This window comes from Arachis stenosperma, chromosome 8, assembly GCF_014773155.1.
Source record: "Arachis stenosperma cultivar V10309 chromosome 8, arast.V10309.gnm1.PFL2, whole genome shotgun sequence".
Lineage (NCBI taxonomy): Eukaryota > Viridiplantae > Streptophyta > Magnoliopsida > Fabales > Fabaceae > Arachis > Arachis stenosperma.
This window is the reverse complement of record NC_080384.1, coordinates 53173297-53189174: the sequence shown is the minus strand read 5'-3', so window position 1 is coordinate 53189174 and position 15878 is coordinate 53173297. Positions and strand designations below refer to the sequence as shown.

At 33.4% G+C, this 15878-nt stretch overlaps 1 protein-coding gene and 1 pseudogene across 1 annotated transcript; one reads left to right on the top strand and one right to left on the bottom strand.

The window, feature by feature from the left end:
• The first annotated feature begins 1785 nt into the window (after nucleotides 1–1785).
• Nucleotides 1786–4966, top strand: LOC130944257 (glyceraldehyde-3-phosphate dehydrogenase GAPC2, cytosolic). The gene is made up of 12 exons (XM_057872490.1): nucleotides 1786–2015; nucleotides 2131–2154; nucleotides 2291–2391; nucleotides 2543–2658; nucleotides 2973–3072; nucleotides 3287–3433; nucleotides 3511–3571; nucleotides 3684–3781; nucleotides 3904–4046; nucleotides 4209–4292; nucleotides 4423–4512; nucleotides 4669–4966. The coding sequence occupies exons 1-12, from the start codon at nucleotides 2012–2014 to the stop codon at nucleotides 4709–4711; spliced, it is 1011 nt and encodes a 336-aa protein (XP_057728473.1). The 5' UTR covers nucleotides 1786–2011; the 3' UTR covers nucleotides 4712–4966.
• Nucleotides 4967–7337: 2371 nt separating this feature from the next.
• LOC130945222 (60S ribosomal protein L6, mitochondrial-like) lies at nucleotides 7338–8498 on the bottom strand (annotated as a pseudogene).
• Between the last annotated feature and the right edge of the window lie 7380 nt (nucleotides 8499–15878).

The following is a 15878-nucleotide window of genomic DNA, read 5'->3' as shown; positions in this document are numbered from 1 at the left end:
TATTAAAACTAGGACTGGAAGTGAGTCAAGCCAGCTCATGAGCCAGTTCGAGCTCGATTCGTTAACAGCTCGATAAGTTAAGCTCGTGAGCTGGTGAGCCAAGCTTGAGCCTAGAATTAAACTTATAAATTAAATGAGTCGAGTTTGAGTTTAGATAAGTTCAGCTCATTAGCTCGTCAGCTGGCTCGATTATATATATATATATAAAATAACAATCTTAATTATTTAATATTTATATTTATTTTTTACATATAATTTTAATATAGGACATAAATAAAAAATTTATAATTTATTGATACATAAACAATATATAAAATTGATTTTTTTAAATATTTTTTAAAATATATAAGTTATAATTTATTGATATAGAATTATAGATTATGTATTTATGTTTCTCTTATTTGAGCCAGCTCGTGAGTTCGAGCAAGTTCGTGAGCTTTCGGTGAGCCGAGTTTGAGCTTAAGAAATAGACTCAATTGTTAATAAATCGAATCGTGAGTCAAGCTCAATTTTCGTGAGTCGAGCTTGAGCTCGGTCTAGCTCGACTCACTTCTAGCCCTAATTAAACAGAGATAATTTATTATTTTGTGGGTAAATAAACTGGAGTATTGATTCAAGTCAACCAATGGCATGAGTTGGGAACCCTAAAAAGAAGGTAGTGGCTTGGCTTTGAGAATTGTAAGGCCCACGCATATGTGTATGCGTATGCGAATACGAGAGGCTCCAGTATTCGCTCTTCAAAATCAAAAGCGACGTGACACGCCCACTGAATCCGAGCCACTTGTTTTGTTCTCTGTTTTTTCCTTCCACACAATCCAACGAATCTAGACTCTTCTAAGCTTTACAAAACAAGCTTCCACTTCTGCATTTTACATTATTACCCCCTTTTACATGTTGAATTCGGAATCGTTTCTCTTAATATTTTTTTTTTTCGCTCCAAGGATAAAATATACATTTTTTAAATAAAATTACAAGAAAATATAAAAGATATTAAAAAATTAAAAATTATATTTTATTTTCTTAAAATCTATTCCCATTGAATTTAATGTAGAATAAATATTTAATTTTTGTCTTTTAATTTGTCATGATCTATTTTAATTTAATATTTGTAATTATAATTTTTTTATTTAAAAGACGAAAGTATATATTTATTATGCATTGTGTGCATTCAACATGTAGGTTAGGAGATTAAGTTTATTTTCGTTTAAGACTCATAGATATTTTTATATAAAATTAATAGTTAAAAAATATTAAATAATAATTTATTTAAATATATTAAATAATTTAATAATTTTTAATTATTAATTTTATATAAAAAAACTTATATTTTCATGTTTAGTATATAAATAGTTAAAGAAAAATTAATTAAACAATTTTGTAAAATATTTCATATCATTAAAATATCATTATTAAACATACATATAAATTAATTTTGTTGAAAGAGAGTTAGTGCAAATCTACGTTTTGAAAAAGAGTAATATGAATAAATATATTATATATATATATATAAAAAATCAGTTACTATATCAATCATTTTTGTAAAATATATATTAAAATATAACATAATAAAAATAAATAAAATAATATATATTTATACACGTAAATATATCGATTCGCGTGAAAATACCTTAATATAAAGATAATATTTAAAATTTGATAAATAATTTAAAATTTAATAAAAAAATTTTGAAAACACAAAGGCATATTCCGTTGGCATAAAAGAGGATAATAAATTAATAATATCCAACTCAACAAGAGTCAAGAAGCCACCAGAAACCGGAGACCTAAATTGGTGACACAGCATGGCGAGTCATACGTGTGGCACGTATATTAACATAATCACCTCTTTCTCTCTCTCTTCTCGAACGTTAACCTACCCTTTCGGTCACCCACCTCAATAAAACCCTACTTTCCCATAACACTCTTCACTCACTCTTCACCTTCTTCACTTTTCTGTTACTCTCTACTACTCACTCTTCTTCTTCACTCTCTGCATCAACAATCTTCAATCATGGGTACACAACACTAATCACCTTCCATTTCTTCTTCTTCCTTTCACTATTTAATTTCTTCTTCTCCGATCTAACTTGTTTTTGTGTTTCTATTTTGATTGAAATGATGTTGGATCAGGCAAGGTCAAGATCGGAATCAACGGTACAGAAACCCTATCTCTTCCGTTGATCTATCTTCTAACTCTTCAGATCCATTTCTTCTACTTGCTTTACTACTGTTTTTGTTTTAATTTTGTAATTTCTTTTTGTTTTGTGATTTTTGAATTTGTTTGCGACAGGATTCGGAAGAATCGGACGTTTGGTTGCTAGGGTTGCTCTCCAGAGAGATGATGTTGAACTCGTTGCCGTTAACGATCCTTTCATCACCACTGACTACATGGTCCGTTCTTAAATCCTTTCAATTTCATTGATCTCTACTGTTACTAAGCATGCACAATTTTAAAATATTTTCTATGATTTTCTTTTTCATTTGATTTTTTTTTGAAAAAGTAGTTAGATCTGTTGGTTGAGTCGGTTTTTCGATTTTGTAGACATACATGTTCAAATACGACAGTGTTCACGGTCAATGGAAGCACCACGAGTTGAAGGTCAAGGACGAGAAGACCCTTCTCTTTGGCGAGAAGCCAGTCACTGTTTTCGGAATCAGGTATTTTCATCCTTTTAAGTCTCCGATTATTGTTATTTCTGTTGTTGGTTTGTATATAAAAATAAAATGATTTTGCAGTGCTATTTTTATATGAGAAATGTTTTTTGAACTCGCTCTGTTTCATACTCGAGCTGACTGGAGCCTCATCCACCTTTGGATGGGATCCTGATCCTCCATCTAATGGTGGCGCAAGGCGAGTCAGCCAGGTGTATGAGAAAGAAACATAGTACATGCATCGTAATTCGTCGTTTGTTTGTGTGCTCGCGGGCTCGATTATGTGGTTATTTATGTGTTCTGATTTTTTTTTGTCTCAGGAACCCTGAGGAGATCCCATGGGGATCCGCCGGAGCTGACATCATCGTTGAGTCCACCGGAGTCTTCACTGACAAGGACAAGGCTGCTGCCCATTTGAAGGTTTGTCTCTTTGTACTGCTTCCATTTTGTATGATTCTGTTGTAGGTTAGGTACTTGTTTTATGATTGATGCCAATTTTTTTGTAGTGTCCCCTGTGGTGGATGATCTTGTTTTGGTGTGTTGTCAAGCGTGAATCTGTTGGGTGTTATTTTCAGTTCTTACTTTCGAGTGGTCGTATGGTTATTAATGTAGTGTTTTTTCGTGTATTATACAGGGTGGTGCTAAGAAGGTTATTATCTCTGCTCCCAGCAAAGATGCCCCTATGTTTGTTGTTGGTGTTAACGAACACGAATACAAGCCAGAGCTTGACATCATTTCTAATGCTAGCTGCACTACCAACTGCCTTGCTCCACTTGCCAAGGTATTTTTTGTGATCTGACATAGGAATTGTAATTATCGCTTTTTGTCGGATCTAATTGTTGATTGTTGCTATTGTAGGTCATCAACGACAGGTTTGGCATAGTCGAGGGTCTCATGACCACTGTCCACTCCATCACTGGTGAGAGCCTATTGCTTGCTACTATTTGCTAGTTGATTATGCATGTTGCCACGTGCCTATCTCATTGAAATTTGATGCTAATTCTGGTTTCTATTTCTTGTTTTTGAATCAGCCACCCAGAAAACTGTTGATGGACCATCCAGCAAAGATTGGAGAGGTGGAAGAGCTGCCTCCTTCAACATCATTCCTAGCAGCACTGGAGCAGCCAAGGTGAATATTTGACATTATATCGTGGCATTTAAGGCCTTTATGGTCCATTAAGATATAATATAGTGTTCATTAAAAATCTTCTGTATTTACTTTTACGCATTGTTGTTTCCCTGTATGTATAGGCCGTGGGCAAAGTCCTCCCTTCTTTGAATGGAAAATTGACCGGAATGGCTTTCCGTGTTCCCACCGTTGATGTCTCCGTTGTTGACCTTACAGTGAGGTTGGAGAAGCCTGCCACCTATGACGAAATCAAGCAGGCCATCAAGTAAGGGCAGCTTGCTTAGAATATCAATCTCGTCTTGGGATAATATGTTGTACTTGAATGATCGTACACTGAATTTCAAGTTATTGGATATTGAGAATAACTGTTTTTTTTTTTTTTTTTGCTATTTTGGCTCATCTCGGTTCATGTCGTTGCCTTTCTCAGGGAGGAGTCAGAGGGCAAGTTGAAGGGCATCCTTGGTTACACAGAAGATGATGTAGTTTCCACCGACTTTGTTGGCGACAGCAGGTGTGTATTTGTTGAAAAAACTTTTCATTTCTGCTGGTTGATGCAATACCGAATTGTTGTTCACATGAATGCTCATTAAACTAAGTCATGGATTGATGCCGTAACAATTTTTATCATGGTTTCCCCACAGGTCAAGCATCTTTGATGCCAAGGCAGGAATTGCATTGAGCAAGAACTTCGTGAAGATTGTTTCGTGGTACGACAACGAGTGGGGTTACAGGTAATATACCCGTTCACTTTTTCCTTTCCTTCACATGATTTCCTGTGAGATGGGGCAATCATGGAGTTGATTACTGTTGAGTTGGTTAATATTTATTCAAAACAATATCTAATTTTCACGAGACATTAATGCTTGGTTTATGTGTGGCCTTTTCAGCACTCGCGTGGTTGATCTTATTGTTCACATTGCAAAACAGTAAGGCGGTGCTGCTGCAAAGTAGGACTACCGTTGAGTACTGTGTTTATTATGTCCAGCTGCAAAGTCTGAATAAATGTTTTCCGAACCCGTGATATGTTACCCGTTGAGGAGTGTTAGCTCTTTCTTTTTTGACTTTTATGATTGCCTCTCGTGAATTATGGATTTTGGTTCATATAGACTTGCACATCAATGTACTTTACTCGGCTTTTTATTCATCGCTATAGTGGATGATTTTCACACCATCCTATATTTCTCATCGCTGGTTCTCATCTTTTTTATACTTTTGGTGTTTGCAATTGGATAATGAATCTGGTGTGTTTTTTTTTTCTTGGGTGATCTCGACTTGCGCTAGGAAATCCTCCATTATATTTGGACCGAAAACCAGTTTTTCTTTTCTCTGCTTGTGTTGAAATGTTGGTATAATTTGGTTTTAGGTTTTTGGGGTGATTTTGTGTATATTTGTTTAATACTTCTTGTATATTACGAGCCTATTTAGATGGAAATGTTTCCAAATTGCTTGACCTACACAATACCAAACTCTTGTTTACAAAGGTCCATTTCGGCAGACAGGTTAATTTTTTTGTCAATTATTTTCAAAATTATATTAATAGCGGTACTTTTAAATTTTTTATACATTTTTCTATAGTTATCCGTTAGTACATTATCATTTTTAATTCTCAATTTGTTTATAAAGAAACAGGAAGCCTTTTTTTCCCCTCGAAAGAATGAAACACCAAAATGATAAAGCAATCCCCTACGAATTGCTAAATACGGGTAATACGTTATCCTTTGAGTCCTATTAAGTAAGAAACTAATGGTATCGAAACTTATTTTTCGAGTAATGCTAATTATGCAACTTTACAACTCTTGTGAAAAAGTTGAAAATGTCCTCACCATTTGGGATTGTTATGTTTATTGTGGACATAATGCATCCATCCTTGTTAGATAGACCAATCGATGAAAAGAAAGTTTGTGTCCGAAAAAATACATCCAAAAACCATTATTAAAATAAATAAATAAGAGGTGATTGTGATTATTTTCTCACACTACATAATTGTGAATTTGTGATTGGTTCCCATAAATGGACTATTCTTGTATTTCATTAATTTTGGAAGAAATTTTGTATGTATTTGTTTACTCAACCATATTGGCAGAATAAATTAACAAAAAATTAAATGTATAAATAGAACTTTAAACCGTATCAATGACTCCAATTCTTGTTGGGAAGTAATGTCTTTGCGGTAGACAAGTAGAGTATTCAAAAATTCTAGGTAATCTTTAGGACTTTGTAATGTATCCTTGACTTCGTTTAAAGAAGCAACTGCTTGATTATCCATTCCTGGGATGACAAAATTCCCAAGTAACACCAACAATCATAATAAAATTTCATTTTTCTTTCTTTTTTCTATGACTGATTATATTTATAATTATTAAGAAAACACAAATTCAAGAGTAATCTAAAACAAGTATTACTAAATAATTCTTAATTAACAAAACAGATATTTAAATAATCTTAAACACATATATTAAATATATAATTGATAATTCAATAGTAAGTTATATATAAAAAAGAATGAAAGATATAAAATATGTAAAAAAAAAGCATACAAGACAAAAAAAATAGTTTGTAACAAAAACACAAAAAAAAATGAAATACTACTCAATAGTTTGTAACTTTGCATGAAATCTTGTTATAAGTCGAATTATTAGAAAAAATGTTTCCATTTTAATTTTTCATTATGCACTTAACTTTTTCTAACTACCACCATTTGCCACCTAAGGCCCACCTACCCAACAACAATCTTGTGAAAATTATTTCATTGGCTAACCTTTTACACTCAGCTTATCCCCATAACTACCTTCATAACTTTTCATTCACGGGAGCATAAAGACAAGACAAGATAGTATTTAAAATGACTTATTTTGAATAATTATTCCAAGTTGTATACAATTAATATTTCTAAAATTTCAAATTTTTATATATATGTTCCAATCACCAATCCATCAATATTCAATTTGAAGGAAATTACCTATAACTAAAATTGAAATCGTTTATATAACAAAAATGCAACACAAAAATACTTGAATATATCATACTACACATTCTGTAAGTTGTTTATAAAGCTCTCCCAAGTGAGCAAAATCCAGACAAAAACGTTATACACTATAAGCATAAGAGCTAATAGTAAAATCAATCATACTAATGTTTGAATAATACATGATTAAATTAAACAAGTTGACCAATCAATACAATCAGCAAACTGTATTGTTAAGGCTACTGCAAAATATGATCCTTTCTTTGCTTACATCTTCAATGCAGCTCTTGCCATGGCCAAGGCACCATCAAGACTTTGGTTTCCACCAATAAATCCACACTATTTTGACTTTTTACAGCAAAAATAAGAAATTACACACTACACTTTACCGTGATATTATTTTATTTTACTTTATTGTTAAAGCTAAAGAAAGTAAGAAACTATCCTCTTTTGTTGCTTTAACCAAATTAGTGATTTTTCCCCTCTTCTAAAAGAACAATCAAGTTCACTGTTACTTTAGCTGAAGTTGGTTATACCCAAGGCAGAGGCAGCAAGAAAGGAGAACCAGTAATGACAATTGATTCAAGCAAATTCTAAAATCACAAAACTAATATATTGATTAAAACCAATTAATAGAAGTACAGAAGACAAAGAAAAGAGGATTATTCAACAGTTATCTCTACCTGATACAAAATGGATGGATCATATGTTATATTTGGTGTGGCAAATCATTTAGATTTCTTTCCTTGCTTCTTCTTGATGACTTCATCAATGTACATTATACCTTTCCCTTTGTAAACTTCAGGAGGCTTGCAATTACGCACTGTGGCAGCAAACTGGTGCACCCTTTGCTTGGTCAATTCCGGTGCAGCAAACCACATTGTTCTTGAAGCAGAACACACGCACACCGCCGGCGGCACCGCCAATTCAACCTCATGGCTGTATCCAAGTTTCAGATACAATAACCGACCTTGAGCTTCCGCTCTAGCTTTGTATCCAACTCCAACAATCTTCAGAAAACGGAAAAACGACGCTTCCATGTCTTAATCAACGCCAAAGAATGAATTCTACAAGATCTGATTCAGATTCAATTCAGTGTTCACTACTTCTTCATCTTGTTTTCAGACGCTGACTTAAGGTGTTGATTGCCAGCAAAAATTACTAGTGATTTTAACATAAGTCAAGATAAATTTACTCCTTCACAATGTAACGGAACCCTAAGAAACATAACAGAGATAAATCTTACTTGAAATGGAGGAGATGGACGGCAACTGGTGGAGGCAGACGGCAACTGGATCACGACGGCGACGCCACGGGGATCAGCGGTGACCGATGAAGACTTAGGAGGTGATTCGCACGGTTGAGGCAACAACCCAACAACCCTACTGAGGATCCCCTAATGAGGAGAGCCCGGAGATGGGCCGTATTGTTGCCAAGCCTTGGTCCGATTTCAAGTGCCTTGGCCGTTTGGGCTGAAAATACAAAAAAAAATCGAAGATATGAAATAAGTTAAAAAACATACAAGTTTTGTTCATTAATACAAAAAAAAATCAAATTAGTTGGTCTAGTGATTAGCTCATTAGTCTACTTAAACAAGTATTTGGTTCGAATCTTACCTTATTCATGCAGCAATTCATTAGGCGATAACCAACCCTTAAATGGAGTTTCAATCCGGATTAATTCTTGGATTACTGGATTGGGAGATATTGTGAAAGAAATATATATATAACTCAATAATTTGTAACTTTGTATGAAATCTCCTTAAGTACGATTTTGGTCCGAAAAAGATTTTAAAATAAAATTAAACCTTACATGTGATTTTGTATGCAAAAAAAAAGTTGAGAGCGAAAAAAATTTTCAACATCTATTTTAAAAATTAAAATTGTATTTAATTTTTTAAAAAAATTATATTTTTTTAAAAAATCTTTTTGCCTTTTTACTATACACCGAACTTTTTCCAACTACTACCATTTGCCACCTAAGGCCCACCTAACCAACAACAATCTTGTGAAGATTATTTCATTGGCTAACTTTTTAGTTTTTACACTCGGCCATTGTTCTGGTGATGAATGCAAGTCTCTTCTTCATGTGATGAAAGTGACGTGGCTGCTCCTACCTCAAGACGCGTGTGAATCAGGTTGGGAGAAAAACAGACTGCCATGTCAGAGAAGTCAGTGTTTGCCTCTCTCTAATTTCAGTGGGTACTTAACATTAATACTACGATAATAATGATAATTAGTTGATTGGGCCGTTTTTGGTAGCATTAGCTACTTGTACTACCCCTTTCTGATTCTAATGTTGGGTTTAAATTTCAACTCGTTATTCTAGTCCGCCCAGACCAAGAATTTTGGAAGAAATCGGACCAAAAAAAGATAATAATTATATTTATAGTTAAAAAATAACAATATTGATGAGAAGAATAATATTAAAATAAAATGTAAAAAGAAATATATTTGTTACTTGTTAGCGTTTGAAACAGTGTTGTAAAGATTGAAGAGATAGTTTAGCCTTCTAAACGTTCGGGTACATTTTGTATCTCTTTTGGCCAGTGAAATTTAATCGCAATTAGTCATCTTTATATTTTTCTTTTTTTCTAAACCCAAATAAATTAACGCAAACGCATAAACACAATTTCATTTGGGATTAAAAAAATAATTAAATTAAAAAAAAAATTAATAATTAAAAAAGTTTTTAAGAAAAGGTTTAATTATTCTGTTAGTCCTTATAGTTTCGTGAAATTTTCAATTAGGTTCTTATATTTTTTTTTAATTGGTCACTGCACTAATTTTTTTTTTCAATTAAGTTCCTCTTAGTAGTAATTAGCTTAATTTTATAGGGACCAACTAAAAAAAAAGAATTGGTATAGAGACTTAAATAAAAGAAAAAAAAAGTGTAGGGACCTAATTAAAAAAAATATTGGTACAAGAACTCAATTAAAAAAAAAAATTATAGGGATGAACAGAGTAATTAAACCTTAAGAAAAATAAAAAACTGTTTTACATTTAACATTTAATATTTAAAATTTAAATATAATTTTGTGTTAACCTCATCTTCTTTAAATTAAAAGTTTATAATTTTATAAAAGAATTTATTGTTTCTGAATACCAAAAAAAATAGAGTTTTGTCAAAAAATTAATAAAAAATAAAAACATTACAAAACTATTCGAGATTAAAAAATATTTAACATGGAAAAATATTCGAGATAATATAATACGAGTATTTTTGTCCTAATCAATTCATAAACGTTAATTATTAAAGATTAAAAAAATATTTTCAATTTTTTCAACTCGGTTTGAATTATTGAAGAAAAATATCTCTTTGTTGCAAAGAGCTAGGCGGTAAATTTATTAAAAAAAAATTTTAATCTTGATATTAAAAAAATATGTTAGAATTTTTAATTATTTTTTTTTAATATTTACTCTTTTTTCTTGAATTATAGACTATTTTTATTTTTTAACTCATTAAAAAATTAATATATTAACAAATAAAGAAATAAAAAAAGGGTTAATTTGAAAAAGAAAGACCAATTTCGTGTTAGTATAGTTGAAAATTAAAATTATTAAATATCTACTTATTATCAATTTGATTTTTAAACGTACCATAGATAAAAATAAAAAAATTAAAACAAAAAATATATGAACATTATTCAATATTTATTGCTGAGACAAAAGTTATACTATTGAAATTATCAGCTTAGAACATGCATGTTCTGACAAAAAAAAATTATGCATCTTATTTTAATATCCTATAGCAGAATGCATACTTACGATATTAAAAACACATCTTTTTAAAATTAACTACCGGGACCACGAGGGGAGTCGCCACCGCCATTACCGCCACGGCTAGCGTGTCTTCATCACCACCGTTGTTTTTGGGCTTTATGGACTAAACTATTGGTTTGGTTTTTTTCTTTTTTAATGCAGGCCTTGGAATTTTATAACTTCACTTAATGCAGACCATTATTTTTGGTGGTTTTTTTTGATGTTCCTTCTTCTTCTCATTCTTCTAATGCAGATATTAATTTTAATGTCTCTTTTTTTAGTATTTGTAATGCCCCTTCTCATTCTCCTTCATCTCATTCTCTGAAAGGTCCTCTTGACTCTACCACCCACAAGCCCATATTATGCAAGAGAGACATCGAAAACTTCGATCTATGGAACACCTACAGCCGAGGCTTCTCCAGAAGTTGCCAACGAAGTTAAAGGAAGCAAGAAGAAAAATGGCTCAGAGGGTTTGGGCAGTAAAAAGAAGAATAACAAGAGGAAGGTAAAGAGCGATACTGACGTGGCAACTGAAATTTCCGATGTTGCTGAAAAATCAACAAGCAAGGAAAAGAAACAGAAGCAATAGAAGAAGAAAAAGAAGACCAAAACAGTAGAACAAAATAGTTCGAATCATGAAAAAAAAGTGTCAAGCTACAGCGTTGAATGACAGTAATAATAATACTAATGCTAATAGCACGTAATATAGCTTTGAGTACTTTTAATTACTATTAAAATGTAATTACAAATTTTTATTTCGCGTAATTAAAATCCAATGATTACGAATTGTATTAAAAATTGAATAAAATTACAAGAACTGATAAAATAGTTAAATGTTAATATAATTAAGTTATCAATAGTCACAAAAAAATAATTAAGTTATCAATATTTATAAAATTATTATTTGAAAATATAAAATTTAAAAAATTTAAACCAATAAAATTTATTGTAGAAGGGTAGTCGGAAACAATATAATAGTTGGATTTATTTTCAGTAAAATTGTTGTAGGTGTGTGATTATGTGCTGAAACTATTTTGCATTTCTTTTATTTATTTATATATATTGTTATCTTTATCTGTTAGGTGATATTTTCAGTCAAGATGGTTGTGATAATCCAACAAAGATATATGTGGGAGGAATTTCCTATTACTCTACCGAAGATGATGATATTCGAAGTTATTTTGAGAATTGTGGCACCATAACTGAAGTTGATTGCATGTGTTTTTCTGAGAGTGGCAAGTTTAGAGGGATCGCTATTATTAGTTTTAAGGTCAGTACTAATCACTTAAGCACTTTGCATTTCATTGTATTCCAAGTTCAATATATTATGCAATCTCAAGTTGAATGAATGGATTTTTATTTGAGCATCCTTGTATAGTAAGTATGCTATAGGTATCCATTTTATCAAAAGGCTAGAATAGGAGTGCATATTACATCTCATTTTATGGAGGTGTGGATTTGGGTTGTGTAAGGGTTTCTAGATCCACTTTGGGTCTGCTTTCGGGTTGTGTAAGGGTTTCCAGATCCACTTTGGGTTTGCTTTTTATGGGCCGGACTATGTCCTAAGAAAAAAAACACTAACCCAAAATAAATACAAAATGAAGAATAGAGTCCCAAAAGAGTCGATCCTTTATCTCAAATAATAACAAAGAAAAAACGCTATCTATTTTTGGGTTGGGAGCATTGTGATTTTGTTAACGTTTCTCTAGGATGGAAGAACGCATGCAGCGCTATCTATTTTTCGCTGTCACGAAGGGGACTCGTCCGGGTGTTTACTCAAGCTGGAAAGAGGCGAACGAGCAGGTGTCAAATTATAGTTTTCTCGAATATCATGGTTTCAATAGCTACAAACATGCGCTACAGTGCTTCAAATCGAGAATGGCATCTATTGATGCTGACAAAGCTGCAAATGCGGAAATGTTTGGAACACAGAGCGGGGGAGTATCTATCTGGAGGGAAGGGTGTGTTCCCTTCAGGCAGTAGTCGGCGGCGTGGATTGGTTTCATGTAAGTGTTACCATGGTACAAAGAGTTTAGGAAAGAAATGAAGAATTATTTAGAAGAGTATTATTTTTATTATTCATATTTCTCATTTGTGATTACAAGGTTCTTACCAATATATAGACCAAGAGTACGCTAAGAATACACTCGTTATAGAATAATATCTTAATAAATTACATTGATTTTTTTTTTCTAATCCTCTTTGATATTTTTCTGATTTTGTTCCTTAATTATAATATTCTAATACTCCCCCTCAAGGTGAGTAGTGGGATCACCAATACTCAGCTTGGTTAGAACTTTAGCAAGGGTTTGTCTTGAAACTGCTTTAGTAAGAATATCAGCCAATTGATCTTCTGATCTCACAAATGGAAGCTCAATAATGGCATTCTCAATTTTTTCTTTTGATAAAGTGTCGATCCACCTCAACATGTTTTGTTCTATCATGTTGTACAGGATTTTCTGAAATGCTGATTGCGGCTTTGTTGTCACATTTCAACTGGCTTGGCAATTTTGGTGGAAACCCAATCTCAGTCATCAATTTTCTTATCCACAATATTTCAGTTATGCCTTTAACGATCTCTTGAAATTATGCTTCTGCGCTTGAAAGAGCTACAACTTTTTGCTTCTTGCTTTTTCAAGTTACCAGGTTGCCTCCGACAAGTGTAAAGTAACCAGCTGTTGATCTTCTATCATTTGGGTTGCCCGCCCAATCTGCATCAGTATATGCTCAACCTTCAAATGACCATTCTTTTTGAAAATGATTTCACTTCCTGGAGCTCCCTTCAAATATCGAACTATCCTCATAGCAGCTTTCATATGATCTTCTTGTGGTTTATGCATAAACTGACTTACTATTCCCACAGCATAAGCTATATCAGGCCGAGTATGTGATAAGTAAATTAGTTTTTCAACCAGCTGGTACCTTTCCTTATCTGCTAGGGTGGCACCTTCTACTATCTTTAACTTGTGATTAATTTGCATGGGCGTATTTATTGGTTTGCAATCCACCATTCCTGTTTCTGCAAGAAGGTCTAAGATGTACTTTCTTTGGGAGATAAAGATTCCTTTGTTGGATCGTAGAACCTCTATTCCTAAGAAATATTTTAGTCTTCCCAAATCCTTCATTTCGAAGTCTGTAAATAGGTTCCTTCTCAATTTTTCAATTTCTTCAGTATTACTTCCCGTTATGATCATATCATCCACATAGATTATTAGGCAAGTAATTAAATCTTCCCGTTTTTTCAAAAAAAGGGTATGATCAGAGTTACTTTGCGTGTACCCGTACCTTTTCATGGCATCTGTAAATCTTCCAAACCAGGCACGTGGAGATTGTTTAAGTCCATAAAGAGCCTTCTTTAACCGACAAATTTCATGTTTTCTAAATCCCGTTGAGAAACTTGGAGGAGCTTCCATGTGCACTTCTTCTTTGAACTCTCCATGCAAGAAAGCATTCTTGACGTCAAATTGATGGAGTGGCCAATCTTCATTTGCTGCTATTGAAAACAACACCCTGATAGTATTAATCTTTGCAACCGGTGAAAAAATTTCAGTGTAGTCGATATCATAGGTCTGTGTATAACCTTTGGCCACCAACCTTGCCTTGTACCATTCAATAGTGCCATCTGCCTTGTGTTTAATGGTGAAAACCCATCTGCACCCGACTGACTTTTTTTTTGTCGGTAGGATACACTTCTCCCAAGTTTCATTCTTTTCTAGAGCTTCTATTTCTGTATTCATGGCTTTTCGCCATTCAACTTTCTCATTGGCTTCTCGGACAGTGCTTGGAATGTCTTCTGTTAAAAGTCTGGTGGAAAAAGCCTTTACAACATCTACTATTCCTTCTCTAGCCACTCTTATCGGGTATCTTGAGTTACGGAGAATATGTTCTGGTGAGTACCGATCAGGAGGCATCCCTCTATTTCTTCTTGGAGGAAGAGTAAAAGTATCTGGTTCTTCATGTTCCAGTGCTATTCTGTTATTGTTAGTGGCCTCATTAAAATTAGGGAGTAAATTATCAGATTGACAATTACTTACCTCTTGTTTGACATTCTCAAAAGGACTCTCACTGGTTGTATGTACCGAGTTGTTTTCTACGTTGAGTGAAGTATGCTCGGTGGCTCCATCTACTTGCTCTGTTTGAATAGTTTCTGGGCAACAAAGATTATTTATCCAACTTGGTGGTTCATTATTGTTCTCCCCTGAATGCCATGTTGGCGGCTGAAGTAAAATTCGGATTCTAAAAAATCACAATCCATGGTCACATGAATACGACGAGTGATTGGATTGTAGCACCTATACCCCTTTTGATGTGTAGCATACCCAACAAAAACACATTTTTTTGCACAAGAATCAAGTTTGGTTCTATTGACTTTGGGAATATGGACAAAGACGGAACATCCAAATATTCGAGGTGGTAAGGTTAGAATAGGCAGGATTGCAGTCTGAGTAGCCAAGACTTGTAAGGGTGTTTTGTGGTGGAGAACTTGGGTAGGTAGGCGATTTAGTAAGTAGGCAGAGGTCGCTATAGCTTCAGGCCAAAAATTTTTTGGAACTTGTGCATCAAAAAGTATGGCTCGGGTCATCTCAAGTAACTTACGATTTCGCCGCTCAGCCACACCATTTTGTTGGGGTGTATTTGGGCAGGAAGTTTGATGGATAAGACCATTTTTCATAAAAAATCGCGCATTAATTGGTTTATAAATTTCCGACCATTATCTGAGTGAAGTACTTGGATTTTCTTGTTGAATTGAGTTTGAATCATTTGGTAGAAAGCAAAGAACTTATAGGTACTTCAGATTTGTGTTTTAAAAAATATACCCAAGTCATGCGTGAGAAATCATCCACAAATAACACAAAATATTAAAAATTATTATGGAAAATAGGAGCTGGACCCCACACATTAGAGTGTATTAGAGAAAAACTGAAATTTACTCTAGTGTTGATTGGAGGAAAAGAGACTCTGTGATTTTTTGCACGAATACAAGTTTCACATTTGAGGGGTTCAGTATTACTTGTAAAAAGATTAAGAAATAGTAACTTGAGGTACCCAAATGAAGGATGTCCGAGACGCCTGTGCCATAACCAAAGTTGCCTAGTAACCGTTCCGTGAGCAAACATGGCATGACTTTGGTGTGCTATTTCATCAACGTAGTAAAGGCCTTCTCGCTCAGTACCACGCCCAATGATCTCCTTCGTAAGAATGTCCTGTAAAAGACAAAAGGTAGAGTACATGAGTACCATACAATTTAGTTCCTTTGTTACTTGGCTAATAGACAATAATTTTGATGATAGTGCAGGGACATAGAGGCAATTTTTTAATTTCAATTTTTCTGAAAAAGTAATAGAGCCTCCTCCTTTAACATCAATTAATT

Coding starts and splice junctions, on each gene's coding strand:
- LOC130944257 (XM_057872490.1), top strand. Junction 2,392..2,542: donor TCATCACCACTGACTACATG/GTCCGTTCTTAA, acceptor TCGATTTTGTAG/ACATACATGTTCAAATACGA. Junction 2,659..2,972: donor GTCACTGTTTTCGGAATCAG/GTATTTTCATCC, acceptor TTTTTGTCTCAG/GAACCCTGAGGAGATCCCAT.